General features: G+C 35.3%; 1 protein-coding gene across 1 annotated transcript in view; it reads right to left on the reverse strand.

The window, feature by feature from the left end:
- Window positions 1-250: 250 nt before the first annotated feature.
- The window catches only part of DHX15 (DEAH-box helicase 15), a 55201-nt gene continuing 38548 nt past the window's right edge, over window positions 251-16903 (reverse strand). Inside the window, exons 7-14 of the mRNA XM_052641796.1 lie at window positions 11267-11353; window positions 10135-10284; window positions 9631-9739; window positions 8920-9111; window positions 5837-5959; window positions 4350-4540; window positions 1979-2148; window positions 251-789 (exon numbers count right to left, since the gene is read on the reverse strand). Coding sequence (XP_052497756.1) covers window positions 672-789; window positions 1979-2148; window positions 4350-4540; window positions 5837-5959; window positions 8920-9111; window positions 9631-9739; window positions 10135-10284; window positions 11267-11353 — 1140 coding nt within the window. The 3' untranslated portion in view covers window positions 251-671. The remainder of the gene's footprint in view (window positions 790-1978; window positions 2149-4349; window positions 4541-5836; window positions 5960-8919; window positions 9112-9630; window positions 9740-10134; window positions 10285-11266; window positions 11354-16903) is intronic.

Consider the following 16903-nt stretch of genomic DNA (forward strand, 5'->3'; position numbering starts at 1 on the left):
TGAGTTAAAAACATACTCTATCCCACTAGATCAGATCCTAACTAACCATACAAAGTGCTACAGTATGTCCTTTAAAACCTAAGAGCAGCCCCTGTGGAAAGACGCTGAATATGGAGTCACAGTACACTTACAATTTAAGGAAACAAAAAAAGCCCCACACTTGGGAAGAAAAGAAGCCATACTTAGACTAGAACAAAAATATTAAAGTGCTGTGGCCAAAATTAGTATAAATAGACTTTATTGAAGTCAGTGCCTCTGTACCGAGACAGAAGATTGTGTCTACATAAGCACAAGTTGTAACATTTCACAACTTCTAAAAGGAATGTCAACAATTACAACGATCATGCATACCATGGTCGATAATCACATTTTAGAAGCATTTTCAACCATTTCTAAAGAAATGCTTATAACATTGTTATATATAGAACTACTTTCAATAAACTGCAAAACATTGATCGACTTTTCCAGTATGAGCTACAGTGTCAACACAAAAGGGAGGCATAAATGTTTAATTTATGAAATCAGAATGGAATATTTACTGTAAAGAAAAATTAAAAAGCTTTCAAATAAAGGCCATTATTGAACCAACATGAAGAGCACAACTTGAACTTTTCAGTTCGTTCATCTTTTAAAGCTGTCCTCTGAATAACTTCAGTTCTAAGCATTGAATTTCAGTACTGTGAATATTCCTTGGATTGCAGTTTGGCAATGATGCGGTCCAACTGTCTCTTTGCTTCACACTGTGGGAAATTGCTCATGTCATAATATTGAGGGGCAATTTTCACCAACCTGTCCAGAAGGAGGGGAAAAATCACCAAATTAACAATTAGAGTACTGGAGCTTCTGATAGGATAGGCATTATTCATTGACACACTGACAAATGCAAATACTAAGTCCAAGCCAATGGTAAAATTACAAATGCCTAATCCTTATCAACACCACTTTTAGAAATGTGTGCTTCTTAGTAAGCTGCAGATTTTCTGATGGTGGACTTTTCATAAACTTAAAAAACGAAGCAAAAAACCACTCAAATTCTTGTAAAAAAAATACTCCTTTCTTTTACACAGACATTAACATAAGGTCGTAAGTTTCTTCACTCTGGAACACTATTTTGATCTATCTCTTTAAAGTTACAATATTACAAGCTGCATACAACAAACAGGCTGATATTCAAATGACTGGATCTTCTCATTTTCTAAGTTTTAATAACCATAAATGTAACTCTATAGCCCAAAGAATAAACCTGACTGAATCTTTTTAAACATTTAGCCATGTAATTTTCTTCTCAACAAAGCATTTAAGATAAAATGGTAATGTCCTATACAATTTAAGTGTCAAAAGTCACAAATCAGTGGAGGAAAGAAGCCTCAAAATATACAGCAAGTGACATCAACTAAAGTAAGTGCTTTCAGTCCCACCATTCTTGGCTGCCATTTCCATCTTAAGTTACAGAATAGATTCTGGCCCCTAAAAAAAGTCACAAAGGGGGACTGCAGTGGGTGGGTAATTTTGCTTAAAGTCAGTCAGTTCCGATCACATTTTGTGAATCAAATATGCAATGATACAAAAAGAGGTGCAGTTTTTAATGCTTGCTTTGCTTTTAAAGCGCCAACATAGAAATAAATAACTGAGAGCTGAAATACAAAGATTGACTACTGCAACCTGGAGACCAAGTTAATCACATCAGCAAGAGAATGGCTTCAAAGATACTCTTCATGTTAGTCAAGTTTAACTTGGTGTCTCCAAATTGCCCATGCCCATGCTAACAATTCTACCATCCTCTTTACAAAGCAATTAATTCTTAACAGATAATCACACACCATTTTGTGCCCCAAATCTATACACAGGAGTATACACCCTAGCTGGGGAACACCCGAGTTCCCCAGAGTGAACAGAAGAACAAGAGAAGACTCTCTTCAGATTCCATTCTCAGCAAAATGGTAACGAAAACTTTTAGAATGAAAGACACTGAGCTTACCATTCGGGCTTGATGTCTGTACACGTCCGGATGTAATTCTTTGTTGTAAGAACAAACTCATTATAAAGCACCCATTCAGGCTTGTGGTCAAGAACAGTAGAGGGATGCAACTGAACCACTTGGTTATCTTTCACAGTTAAGTAATGCCCTGTTCGTTCTAAATGTGCCACCTGAAACCGAAACCCAGTAAATTAATACAATGCTTCTGACGTGCTAGTTACAAAAGTGATATAAGGCCTATATATCTATACCTATATAATCAGGGAAAGGCAAGCCTCACCTAGTGCTTTTAATCTGATGGCTAGACTTATTTAGCACTGCCTAAAAAAAGCAGCAATCAGCAAACTATAGCAGGCTAAATCCAACTCACTGCCTACATCTTTAAGGCCTCTTAGCCAAGAACAGTTTATACACCTTTAAATGACTGGGGGAAAATATCAAAACAGAAACACTTGGTGATGCTGGAGCGGAAATCACATGAAATTCAAAATGGTAAGTAAAGTTTTTTGAAACATAGTATGCCCATTTGTCCAAAGTTGCTTTTGCACAACAAGGGGAGGCAGAGTTGAATGGTTTCAATAAGGGACCTAAATCTAGTCCCATCACTCAATGGGAAGAGATGCGGAAACAGTGTCAGACTTTATTTTTTGGGGCTCCAAAATCACTGCAGATGGTGATTGCAGCCATGAAATTAAAAGATGCTTACTCCTGGGAAGGAAAGTTATAACCAACCTAGACAGCAGATTCAAAAGCAGAGACATTACTTTGCCAACAAAGTCCGTCTAAGTCAAGGCTATGGTTTTTCCTGTGGTCATGTATGGATGTGAGAGTTGGACTGTGAAGAAAGCTGAGCACCAAAGAATTGATGCTCTTGAACTGTGGTGTTGGAGAAGACTCTTGAGAGTCCCTTGGACTGCAAGGAGTTTGAACCAGTCCATTCTGAAGGAGATCAGCCCTGGGTGTTCTTTGGAAGGAATGATGCTAAAGCTGAAACTCCAGTACTTTGGCCACCTCATGTGAAGAGTTGACTCATTGGAAGAGACTCTGATGCTGGGAGGGATTGGGGGCAGGAGGAGAAGGGGACGACCGAGGATGAGATGGCTGGATGGCATCACCGACTCGATGGATGTGAGTCTGAGTGAACTCCGGGAGATGGTGATGGACAGGGAGGTCTGGCATGCTGCGATTCAGGGGGTCGCCAAGAGTCGGACACGACTGAGCGACTGAACTGAACTGAACTGAACGTATAATAGTAAATAAACTCAATTTCACTCAATAAATATTTACTAAGCACCTACTAGGTGGCAGGCACTACACTTTGAAAGTCCCATTTCTAATGGATTTTGGTTTTAAGAGAGAATTAGAAATCCATAGTGCTTGAGTAATAGTGAAAATCCTAACTCTGATAAGCAATGAAACTTCAGAATACGGTGCCACAATAAACATTCTGTTATTCTGATCTCAAACACAGACAAGGCACCGATCTCCTTTCATTCTGCCTCCACGCACTTAATGGCCACTCTATGTATTGGGCTCATTTGGCCTTAAGGCAGGCCACATCTTACTTATTATACATAGCCAAAGGAGAGAATCAAAGAACAAGTGGGATATTTAAAAGATAACTAAAATCAATCTCATTTCAAATAAGGTACTGATGTCTTTTCATTTTTTCACCACAAACACTTTCATTTTGAAAAACATAATTGGTTTCATGTCCCTTAAACTGTAAGAATTACCTCCAATATAAAACACTTAAAACCAAAAGAAATATTTAAAACTTATTTTTCATCTTAAATCATTATTCTGTATCTGACTTTCCTAGGACCCACGTGTCTTATTATAAATACCAAAGATCGCACTACAGGATTGAGCATACAACAGTTGCTTATTTGAATTTTAGGGTGATTAGTTTCCACAAAGGGAGGAAAGTGAATTGTACGTCTGGATCCATCCAGAAAACTGCTTCCTTTCAGCATTCCAGTGCAATTATACATCTCCAATTAAGATCAAGATTCAAAGAAATTCTTTGATACATTTATCCAAAGTCAAAATTTGCATTGAAGAAATGGCTAATAAAACTCACCTGAAAATAGCCAAGGTATCTATTTAGAATAAAAAGACTCCATTATTTAAAAAGTGCTTGTAAAGTTGATTTCTACATAACTGGATCCCTAACTATGCCATTTGGTAAACTTAGACATGTAAAAACTTCTCAGTATATTAGTTCATTCAAGAATCTGGACAAAAAATTAAAGATTATTTATAGGCATTCTTTAACTGAATTTTGTGTTTAAGTGGACTCCAAGCACTGCTTATAGAAAACAAATATTAAGCAAGCATTTAATTATGCACTCCTGTACGGTCCACATACCTGCATAAAATACCCAGTAACCAAAGCTTTTCTTATATTAATATAATAGTCCCTGCTTGTAAAATCAGTACTTCGACGAGGCAAATTAAATCTGTCCATAATTCTTGATAGCTGCTGGCGTACATTATCTGCTGACATCAGGGACCTGTAGTTAATGAAGTTGTCATAACACCACTGAACCGACTCATGATCTACAAAGTTGGAAAGAGGGAAAGTAAGAGGGGACATGAATCATCCAAATAGGTGTATTATCTAATTAAAAAATAAAATCAGTATAAATAGCAAGCTAAACCAAAAAGGGAACTAAACCACATCATTTTATAAATTAATCATAGTCTTAATCAACTTTACTAAAAATCTGGAGTCAAGTTCAAAATTTAAAACAGCACTAAGGTTTTTGGCTACTGAATGACAAAACAATGATTTTGGAAAAAAAAATTTTTTAAGTTATTTTACCCATGGAAATCTACCTGGCTGTTTTCAACAGATATTCTTAACAGGGGTGGATTCAGAGAATCTGGAAAAATGCCATGTCTTTCTCATTTTCAAAGAAAAACAGGCTTAGATTAAGACTATCAAATGCAGCTTAAAAGTTATAATACTCTCTGAAAATATGATATAAAGCTAGAAGAATATCTCATCATGCAGCAATAGCATCATATTGAACCATCTTTCTAATGGTGGGCATTTAGGTATTTTTCGTTTTTCTTTACTATCATAAATAACTGAGATGATAAACTTGAATCGTATCTCTGTCCAAAGAATACTAAAAGAAAATTTCACGGATTATCTGTAGGTCAAAGGGTATGAGTTTGTTAAGGTTGGTAACATCAAATCTACTGCTTTTCATAAAGATAACATGTATTTCTATTCCCACCTCTGGTGTTAAGACTGCTGCACTGCACTAGACCCACTCCTACACAGCTAAAGACTATTTTTCTTTAGCCTTTGCCAAATTTTATAGGTGACAAAATGGTACCTCTCAAATAATAATGCACATTTACTGAGCTGCAAGTAATGCTGAATAGCCCCCCACTCGAGTTTATGAACCACTTACAACCCGGTCATTCACATTTGTAGCCTATTTTCCTATTTCGTTAGTTTACTTTTATATAAGAGCTATTAGGAAAAATATTAGTAATAACTCTAAGTAATACAAAACTATTCACACAAAAGGTAAAGTTTAAAAAAAAAAAAACTATATAAAAAGCCGTATGTTTGTGGTAAATTTTATACCAGCATTTCATTTTTACTGCTCTGTATTTTCTAGCTTTCTAGTGCTTTCCTCCTGATTATAAAAATAAACAACTTTGGAAAAGATGGGCAATTTTTATTTTAAATGCTAGTCAGGAGTTTTTTCTCAAGTACCTTTGGGTTTCTAATGTAAACTTGTCACAGATAATAAATGAAAGGGAGATGAAGAAATACCTTATATGCTGCAAGTGACGTTTAGACAAAAGAGTGCCTTCAATCTAATTTATACTCACTTTGTTTAAAAGCATGGTAGACATTCAGCAGTGTCAGATGATCTCCATCTATGTGGGCAAATCTCATCTTGGCCTCATCTGCAGCTTTCTTGGCCTCCGTGGGACGAACAAAACACTGTGGGACTAAACAAGGTTGGTATGGGCCCAACACAAACGCCCATATCGATGAGTCACGCATTCACAGACAGAGGAACAAGGCCTAGCTAGGTCAGTTCACAGAGCATAGGGCAGGGCAGGATGGCCTCCAACTGCATCTTGGACTGTTTACTACCTTGATTTGGTACATCAACACCTAACCACATCTGTAAGACAAGAGGGTTTCAAAGCTACAGAGTACCTGATTATTTTTAACTAAATCTAAAAGTAGGCATCAAAAACAGCTTATTCTGAAGGCCATCAAGATACTAAAAGCTCAACTTATTGAAAAAACCAGTGCCGATAGCTCTACCAATAACCAGAATTATGGTGTCAATAGCCTTTTAACTAAACAAAAATTTTTCAAAAGGTCATTCATTCAATCCGCTGAATTCCCCACTGCAGGACCTAAAACAACTTTCCAACCAGTCTATTGCCACATTTCTATCGTAATTCTTCCCTAGTGTTGTGGCTATTACCAGCTGGTGGGTATCACTATTAGCACTGGTGAGCAGAAGCATATGTAACATAAAAAATATCATGAAATCTTGGGTTTTGATGGTAGCAGTAGTGGTGGAAGGTTAAACCGCCTTTGAATTAAGAAAATTCAAAAAGGCTAGGAATATTCAGCCTAGTTTTCCAGCATTTTAAGAAAAAGATTAGCAAATAAAGTCCCAAGTTCTTTTTAAAAATTGTTATTTGACTCAAAGTCCTCATATAAAAGCAGAATCCAATATTTTAAATGTTGACAATTAGTCTGAAACAGTCATTATGTCAGGGTCATCAAAATGAACTATAGTATTTTTTAAGAGCCTCAATTTTAAATCACATAAAACCTGAAGTTGTTACAAAGTGTGTTCTACATTTTTTCAAATACAACTTTCCTTAATTTACTTCAGCAATTCCATAGTTATAAAAGCAGTAAGAAAATAAAAATATTTAACAGCTTGGGACTTTGTCAACACATTTTTAAAGCTCTTAAAACCTTGTCAATAAAAAAAATTAAAAAATCATCAGTTCAGATAGAAAATAGGAATAATCAACAAGATCAAATACAGTATCAAATTACTCTTTACCATCCATACAGTTTCCCCTTTAAAATGATTCCAAAGAAGCCAAACAGAAACAATGACACATGATCACAGTAAATATTAAGTCTTGCTTAATGTAACTGAAGCAAGGTAACAGATATAAATACAGAAATCTCTCATAGCTGTGAACATTAATGTGAACTAGCTACCAGAGTTAAATAATTGGGTTTAAGAGGCACTCAATAAGGCCCCTGATTTTTTACTATTTATATCAGGACCCCCAAACTCCAGAAACTCCTTAAATAGTAAACAAAGCATTACAAACTAAGCAAACTGTTTTAGTTGCATGACTTCTTAATCCTTTAACACTCCCCCTCCCCACAAATGCCTTGCTTAATAACTAATGTACATAAATGTTCACTCTCTTGATGTGCTAAAGACAACTAGTTATACCCATGCTTTGCAGAACCACCACAAGTAAGAAATGTAGATGGGAGATCTCTACTGCATCAAAGTGACCAATTTTTTAAAGGGCTAGTTAGTTTTCTAAACTCGAACAATGCTAACTCTATAGTATGCCCAATAAAAGAGAACCTAGTAATAGAAAAACTAGGTAGGTAACAAACAGTCTGTTAACTCTTACCCCACACTCTCTAAAGCTAAAATCTGGGTTAAGTACAACCAGCAGAATCTAACAAAAATCACATATATAAGAAAAGGCAGACAACAACCTACCACCACCTCCGCAAGAAACTACAATTAAAATGATTCAGTACTGCCCTGCCCATCTGCTCTGAGTCTGATCAATCATAACTGCAAAAAAAAAACATTTTCGCTAGTTCTTAAATTAAAAATTCACATCATTAAAACACACATCTAACCTAAGCCAAAAAATTTATATTTAGAAATTTAAAAAAATTCTTCCTTTAATTTCATGTAAGAGTTTTAACTATTTGAGGTATCTAATTATAAATAAAACCAATAAGCCACTCTATGACTGGAAGTTAATTTTCCCCAGTACTGAAATTAACATTATAGAGTACTTTGACAGTCAGTAAAAACTTAATACGCTTCCTATTTTTAGCTGTAAGATTCAGTGTACATTTCTATGTTAATACTATTTCTCTGTTTTGGAAAATCTAAATTCCAAGTTACTATTTGTGAATTAAATGTTTCAGCTATTAATAAAAAACAGTAGTATTTGTTCCGCTCAATGTTCTGATTTTTAAAATTAAGCAATTTTACCTATTAAACATATTTCTTTTATCAACTGTCTTCCTGCCACTGTAAAAAAATTACCATCAGATTAGATTTTAAACCTAAAATTATACATTACTACTTCTATTTATTTGATACTAAGTTCTAAAGAATTATTTGACTGCCACTGCAATACAGTTTATACATGAAGAAAAAGCTTACTCTTTCAATGATGGCTTGGTTTGTCTCAGGCTCACTTAAATAGTGCCAGCTACTAGAACAAAGTTCTTCCTGAACTTTCAGCAATAAACTGCAAAACTGATGGACCTACCAAAGAACTCAGCTGTAGTATCTTCAGACTTATTCTTTTTTTTCAGCTATAATGTGAGGCTTGTGGGATGGAACCCACACCCCACTGCAGTGGAAGCACAGATTCGTAACTACTGGACCACCAGGGGATCCTGGCCCTAACCTATTCTCTTCTTACTGATATTTTCATCTGAGCCAATGTTTTTTACTACATTTTGTGCACAACGCTTTACTTTTGTAAACACTATATTATTATGAAGCTATTTTTCAAGATATTTAGCAAACAAATTAAGTCCCTTAAAACATCTATAAAATTCACTATCATACTAAAAATTAAAAAACAAACCCAAAAGTGAAGTCCACCCAAACTTTGAAGAGCTGGGCTTTTTTTAGTTCCTTTCCCTCTATTACCTGACAACATAGCAGTAATAGATAGGACCTCATTAGAACAGTTGTAGTCACAACTTGCAATAACCATTTTAGCGAGCTGTGGATCTAGAGGAAACTCGGCCATCATGGATCCCAATTCAGTCAGATCTCCATCATCATTTAAAGCAGCCAGATAATTCAAAAGTTCTAGGGCTCTCATCAGAGTTTCAGGAGCTAGGAGGAAAAGGCAATCTATTAAGACAAGCTGCCTTAATAAGCAAAAACGTGACAAAGCACAAACTATTAGAAGCAATCTCATTTTTCACTCTACAGTGGACCAAACGTAAAACTCAAACTGCCATCAAATTCAATTACAGAGATCTAGCAAACTATGAATCATATAAAACTGCAAAACTTGCCTGTACAGTAGGTAAATGTCACTTAAAGTACATTAACTGTTAACTCAACAATGTGTTTATCAAATTATTTTGCCTCAAAAAAAAAAAAGAAAAAGAAAAAATTTCCCATTTTCATGCCCTGGCAGTAACTCCCAAAACAATTTAGTTACCCTGAAAGATAAGGGGAAAAAAAAGACTATTTGCTATTTTCCCACTCTTTCACACTTAATGCCAACACACAAAATTTCTCTTGATGTATTGTAAGGGAAAGGTAAAATGTATTTAATATATATAAGGAACAGGATAGTCAATTTTGGTTAAAAAGATTGATAAAACATGCTTTGAGAATTTATACCTGGTGGATCCATAAAATCAAAATGCACCAAGTCATCAATACCAAGTTTCTTCAACTGTAACACAACTGATCCTAAATTAGAACGCAAAATCTCAGGATAGGTATTATCCTAGAAAAATACAAAAAACATTTGTTTAGTTGAATATCCCATAATCTTCTTGCTCCAGGGGAAAAAAACATATCTGTTCTCATCCTTAGCTATTTACTTTGGCACTTCTTCTAAATGACTGACTTAGACAGGAGAAAAGTATTTGTGGACTAAAAAGCAATCAGATACTTCCTGTAAACTATCTTTATAGGGTTCAAAAGGTTACCACTGCTGCCCAATTCAACTTAGAACTGTAACAAAGGGTTGTACTGGTAGACTACACCATGTATTTCAGGGAAAACCTGAACAGCTTACAGTGCCAAAAGACAAGATAGAGTAAGTGAAGTAATTTTCTTCTGGTAACAAGTTTAACTTAACCTTCCAAAAACAGAGTAAGGACACAGTAAAACCCTTACCTGCATCTCTGTTTTGTAAGCTTTCTCTGTATAAAGTCGGAAGCACTTTCCAGGTCTTGTTCGTCCTGCTCGACCAGCCCTTTGTTGAGCTGAAGCTTTACTAATGGCTGTCACTAAAAGGGACTCAACTCTGATTCGAGGATTATACACCTATTGGGACGTAAATAACATTACAATTCATCCTCCAGTTAAACACAAAACTGTGATCTAACAAAAGTATCCAACGCCCAAAATAAACCCCAAAATAAACACAGCAGTATTGATGACCAGCATAAATCATGCTGGGGCAGAAACAGAACTCATCATTCCTTAACTTTCTTTCAGGTATTCTGACTCCAGCATTCTGAGAGTCAAGCTAACATGAAAAGTCACTTAACACAGAGGTAGCTCTACTCTTCCTAATTTAAAATGCTTTCAGTTTTACCTTACTCTTATATGGTGGACAGTGCTGAAGGGTTTTGCCTGAAAAAAAAACTTGTCAATTTCAACACCCCATGTTCAGTGTGGACATCAAGAAAATATTTTGAACTCAGTCCAGAAGTCAGTTATATGCTGCCAATTTAAAGAATTGTTTTCCATCAAGAACGTGAATACTATGCACAATAAATTCTCCCAAATATAAAACATAATCAAATGCGATCAAAGATCTTAGGTAAGGAAACAGTTTTATTTATTAACTGAGTAATCCCTTAATTTGGCTAAAGTGCTTGGGTACTCATCACTGCTGAACTAGAGGTTAACATAATACTTCTTTTTTCTTCCCAAGTACTATGCCTGATACATAATAGAAACTAATTTAGCTGACTGAGTGACTAATAGGCAGGGATGATAATCCCGTACTTTTTACTACTCCTTACATGAATATACACTCACGTATGAAACACTCAGGATCACCACACAGAAACAAAGAAAGCAATGAAAAGAAAAACAAAAACAAAAACATAGGATTATAAACATGGGCTTAGAATGTGAAAGCCAGCTAGAACCAAAGGCTCACATCACAGACTTCTGAAAATGAAACACAAATTGGAAAATGATTCTAAAAAGCGAACTTCAGGCATGAAACAAGCAAGCAATAAGTACTATCAAATGAACACTAATTTATAAAGTACTATAGTACTAAAATATGTACCTTTTGTTTTGCAAATCCAGGATCAATTACAAATACCACACCATCTATTGTCAAAGATGTCTCTGCAATGTTAGTTGACACAACCACCTGTTAAGATATGAACGGTATTTAACTTAAACTACAAGCCAAGTACAATTCAAATAATAAGATTAGTCATTAACTTATTATACTAAACAATCAATTACAAACCAGTAAATAAACAGGAATTAGGTTTAATCTTTACTAACCAATGCTATATAAAGACAAATTAATATTTAAGAATTCAAAGTTTCATTTAGTTCATCATAGCACCTTCCATTTTCAATAAAAAATCCTCAGGTTATTACTTGACTACATTAGGTTTTAATTATTCAAATAGCAGAACAAAATCAAAAGAAAATAACTCATAAACCAATAAGTTTATCTCACAGAAAGTCTCTCTGAGAAAACAATTCTTGGTTAATCAAACTGTACAACACGTACATGTTTCAATACTTTCAGGCAACATTTACAAAGGAAAACTGTATCACCAAAAGTCAACTAAATATTTTAAATGAAATGGCATGTGGGGGTGAAAATCTCAACTTAGAATCCAGTAAGAATTGGTGTATCATCAGAATTGAACATAGATGTTCTGGAAATCTCAGAGGGGGTATCACAGCATTCAAGGAATCTTAAGGAATGATTTGAACTTTTTATTGAAAGTGAATAAGGTTCAAAGCATTTATATACTAACATGATTGTTTTTTCATGGGGGTGTTTTACGCTTTAGAAAATTAGGGACCTGAGAATGACATGTCACACAATTTTTTCTTTTTAAGCAATGGAAAAATGGGATCTTCATTAGTATTTTTCTCAAAGCATCTGATCTGAGGAAGATTACTGCCATTAAGGTGGAGATGCCTGAATATGCAAGTAGTTGACACAGATGAATCAGAGTCTGCTCTTAAAGCTTTTTAAAATCTGCAAAGAAAGATTAGAGGTGGAATGAAAGTACAATGACAGAAAAAACATGCCATAAGAATTTTAAAGGATGTACTGCCCAAGCAAAGACAAGGAAAACTTAACTCAGAAAATGGCATTTAGGAGAGCTGTTGAAGATAAGGTGGGATTTACCCACAAGGGAGAAGCGAAGAGCAGCAGAAGGTTCTGCTTAAACAAAAGCATGTGGATAAGAATGCCGTTAGGCACATAAAAGAAAGGACTCACATTGCCAGGTAATCTTGGAGGTTTAAAAGGCTACGGGAACATCATTAACAGGATGATATTATGCAATTATTTACATGTCTAAAACCAAAATGCTCCCTTTTTGCACTGATCAGCTGAAAAGAATACTAACTAGCAAATGAACAGTAAACTATAAGTGGTCTGATGCTAATGAAATATATTTTCCAGAACATTTCAAAGACATGAACATTCAATAATTAGAGCTGAAGTAAGCATAAACAAGGTCAGGAGGTGAACTTCAATAAGTATAAACAGAGTTTAATATTCTTCTACAAAGTCAGTGTGTAGTATCAAAGCCAGGAAATCAAATCTAAGTAGCTAAGTAAGAGTGGAGCGGTTTTAACACACTCAAACTTCAATTTCCTTTTATAACTCTTGCATACTAGTCAGCTGAGACAGAGCCCTTGTAAACTATACAGAATCACAAACCACACGCTTGTTACTATATAAGAGGTCTTGTGGCTTTCTGGAATTCTGGGGCAAAAGCTGTAGTTCTGGAAAATGTACATATAAATAGAAGTATAAAACATATATTTTGGGGAAAAAATACACTTCACCTATTTCTTCTAGAACAAAACACAATCAATGTAATAAAAATGTACTGGTGCAAATAATTTTTGTCCATAAAAACTGGTGTTCACATGTTCTCTCTGGGTCTGTGTGACAAATTGTACAGCATCTACAAGGGGGTGTGGATCTGTGATTCCACAGATATTAAGAATCAGGTGATGTTCACATCAACTTCGGCAAGCTGTGTGTGATTACTGTTGAGTCAACTGACACCCAAAAGTTAAAACTCTGAAACTCCAAGTGTTAACAAAGACCTAGAGAAGCACAGCTTTTAGGTTTTTCCCAATTTTTTTTTAATTAAAAAAATTAATGGGCTAGAAAGCTTTAAGACAATAAAATAATTTCTTGAGTAGGACCTCCCTGCCCCATGAGAAGTGGGTTTTGGGACAAAAAAGGGAAAAACTCTTAAACTGTACAACTTTGAGCTGCAGATACAGTACTCGCTAAGGCTAAATAAAATATGCATACATACACACTCAGCGCACCCCCCCCCCGCAAAAGACAAATAAATGATACAAGTTATCTAGCTGCCTTGGAACCTTAACAGTGGGGTGAGGCAAGCCCTAAGTATTTTCTAGATGTATTAAGTGGCACATGATCTATTTAGGAAGCAGTCTCAACACAAAGTGGTCCTGAATTTGTTAACGAATACATAAGCTACAAAGCTTTCTAGACTATAGCTTGGCAATAGTGTTCAAAGACCCTTAAAGAGTGTTCAAACCTCAATGACAAAGGAATTATTTCAGATAAATAGCCCAGTATATAAACTCTATGATAAAAAAATCAAAACAATGCCAATTCTAATCTTTTTATATTAAATGTGTTAAGAATAAACTCATCTAGATTTATCTCCTTCCCCCTCAATAATCTGCTTTTTAATGGAATTCGCGTTGATTTATTTTAATAATTTCATTTCAAAGTACTTGAGATGCTCTACTTGAATTCTATTTGGACACAATAATGCATTTAGGTTAAAGAAGTGTGGGTTTTTAGTCCCTAGGGAACTCGGTGGGGTCTCTAATTCAGTGAGGACATTAGCTTATTTGTTTGTAAATATTCCAGCAGTACCACACTAAGTTATCTTCAGATAGTGGATCATTAAGCCTCTCTTTAAAATTAGAGAGACATCTCCACAAGGGCCATTTCTCTTTTTTATTGAGCAATGTACGCTCTGAGCCATGTTAATTAGTAAACTGTGAGATAAGATACAGAAAAATCAGCTATCTTTATGGACAAAATTAATGAAAATGAATAAAAATAAAAATAGTTGCTGGATTTAATAACACCAAATCTATATAACAGCAAATAAGTCTTAGTCAAAAAAATGCATACGTAATTTAAGCATAAATGTTAATAAACATAGAAAGCAACAGAAGCTTTAAAGTCAAATATCTGAACAAATATCAAGAATGATTAATGATTAAAAGAGGTAAAGTATCCACCCTCAAAAATTTATGTATCGCATCCTCAACTTTTCTTAACTATTAGAAAGCTTGAAAGTCTACCATTGATGCTATGCTAGAGCACCATGCAAAAAGATCTCAATTATTTGTAACAGGAATGCTAGTTAAGTACCCAATGCCCATAGAAGTTTACCTTTAATATAGCCTACATTTTAAAACTTTAGTACTAAAAGGCTGTTTCGTTAGTTTGATCACTATCAATTAGAAACTATTTTGCATAAATTAATGCAATGAGGAGTAAGACAACAAATGAAGCACTACTTTACAAAATGTGATCCGATATAATTTAACAAAAGTATGAATCAAATAGTATTTTAAGTAATTGGAAGCAGACTTTAAATCCCTAACTCTTTCTACATAATCTTATTTATCTTTGTGCTTTTGGTCAGTTATTTTTTTGAGTACAGCTGATTTACAATGTTGTCTTTCTGCTGTACAGCAAAGTGAATCAGTTATAAAATACATGCTGTTGCTGCTGCTAGGTCACTTCAGTCAGGTCCAACTCTGTGCGACCCCATAGATGGCAGCCCACCAGGCTCCCCCATCCCTGGGGTTCTCCAGGCAAGAACCCTGGAGTGGGTTGCCATTTCCTTCTCCAATGCATGAAAGTAAAAAGTGAAAGTGAAGTCACTCAGTCGTATCCAACTCGAGGTGACCCCATGCTCCTCTATCCATGGGGTTTTCCAGGCAAGAGGACTGGAGTGGGTTGCCATTGTCTTCTCCATAATATACATATAGCCGCTCTTTTTAAGATTCTTTTCCAATACAGGTCATTACAGAGTACTGCGTTCCCTGTGCTATTCAGTAGGACATTATTAGTTACCTATTTTATATATAGTAGTGTGTATATGTCAATCCCAATCTCCCAATCTATCCCTTCCTATAGTTTTAAATTAATTGTGAATATCAATCAGTGACAACATTCCTGAACGAAAAGTCCCATTCCAGTAACTGGCACAGTAATGTTTAATTAATGAATTCATGATAGAAGAATTAAGCCTTGGCCTTTACAAATAGAATATTACCAAAGTTATAGCATTTAAAAAAAGAGGACAGGAAAGCAGCAACTGAATACCAGTTTTTCCTTTTCCATACCCTCATATAACCTGTGTGCATCTTCACTACCTTTCCTCTTTCCCCACAATCCCATCAATCCTTATTCCTACTTTAACTGGACCTGCCAGGCCCTGGGTCTGATGGTCACTTACTCATCTTGCCGGCCAGTCACTGCTTGGCTGTAGTGCATTTCCATGGTCTCAGGTTTTCAACTAGTACTATCTCCCAAAACCAGCTTCAAAATATATGACTGGATGAGTAAACCCTTCTCTATAAACTTTTATAAAAATCGTTCATTATCCCTTAAACATGCTGGGCTTCAAAGTGTTTTCCCTCAGAGTACGATGCACCACTGCCAAGGGAAGTTCCCCCTCCCACTGGGGTCATCCAGGGAGGCTATGAGAGTGCTCCTTTGACTTCTAAGATGAAGCTGACTCATGCCAGGAGATAACATGATTTCCCAGCAAGAGATCCTACAGCTTTAGCTGAACTAAAAACATAATTAGTGGATGATGAAGTAGCACGGTGGCTCTTAGTTTTCATTCTGAATTAAAAGCTGGAGATATCCCAAGGTAAACCAAAGCCCTGGAAACTCCAGTGGCCTCAACATCACACACATATACAACTGCTGCTGAATCACTCCTTTTAGAAAGACAAAATTCCTCTAAATATTCTAGGATTTACAAGAACATGAAAAGCAATAGCTTAACAAACAAAACAAAGCAACAACTAATTCTATTCCGTGGGCTTAAACTGTTGAAAAGTCTACAAAATGTACCATGTACAGAACCAGCAACAGACTGAACCTAAATTTCTACTATACTAGTATTAACAGAGAAAAGAAGAGCTCAAATATGAAGGTAAGGTGGGCTCCATCAAAGTAACTCAAAATGGAATGAAGAGAACTACATGAAAAGACAAACATGGTAAAGCTTGCTGTATTTACTCCAAGATAAATAAAATCACCATTTTAAAATTAAAAGCAGATATACAAAGTACCCATGATTTCAAGAAAAATTAAACCATCCACATGGAAGATGCACTAACTCCACTTTACACAACTACTTTTATACACATCAACTGACAAAGAATGAAGTAAAAAAACTGCAGAGTGAGTACTTTTCAGTCAACAAATCACCTTCAAAATTATATACTAAAGTTATCACTTAAAATTTTAAAAGTTTTCCCCCAAATTCTGAGTGCAAATAGGAACAGAAAGTATTTTCCCATGTTCTAGAGACAGCACTATGACAAAAATAGTTGCAGCATTCAACATAATGAAGCTAGGATCAGACTTTTTTAAGTCATGTTCACAGTTTTTGATTTATGATTAACTCTAAAC

Source organism: Budorcas taxicolor, chromosome 6 (genome assembly GCF_023091745.1).
Source record: "Budorcas taxicolor isolate Tak-1 chromosome 6, Takin1.1, whole genome shotgun sequence".
Lineage (NCBI taxonomy): Eukaryota > Metazoa > Chordata > Mammalia > Artiodactyla > Bovidae > Budorcas > Budorcas taxicolor.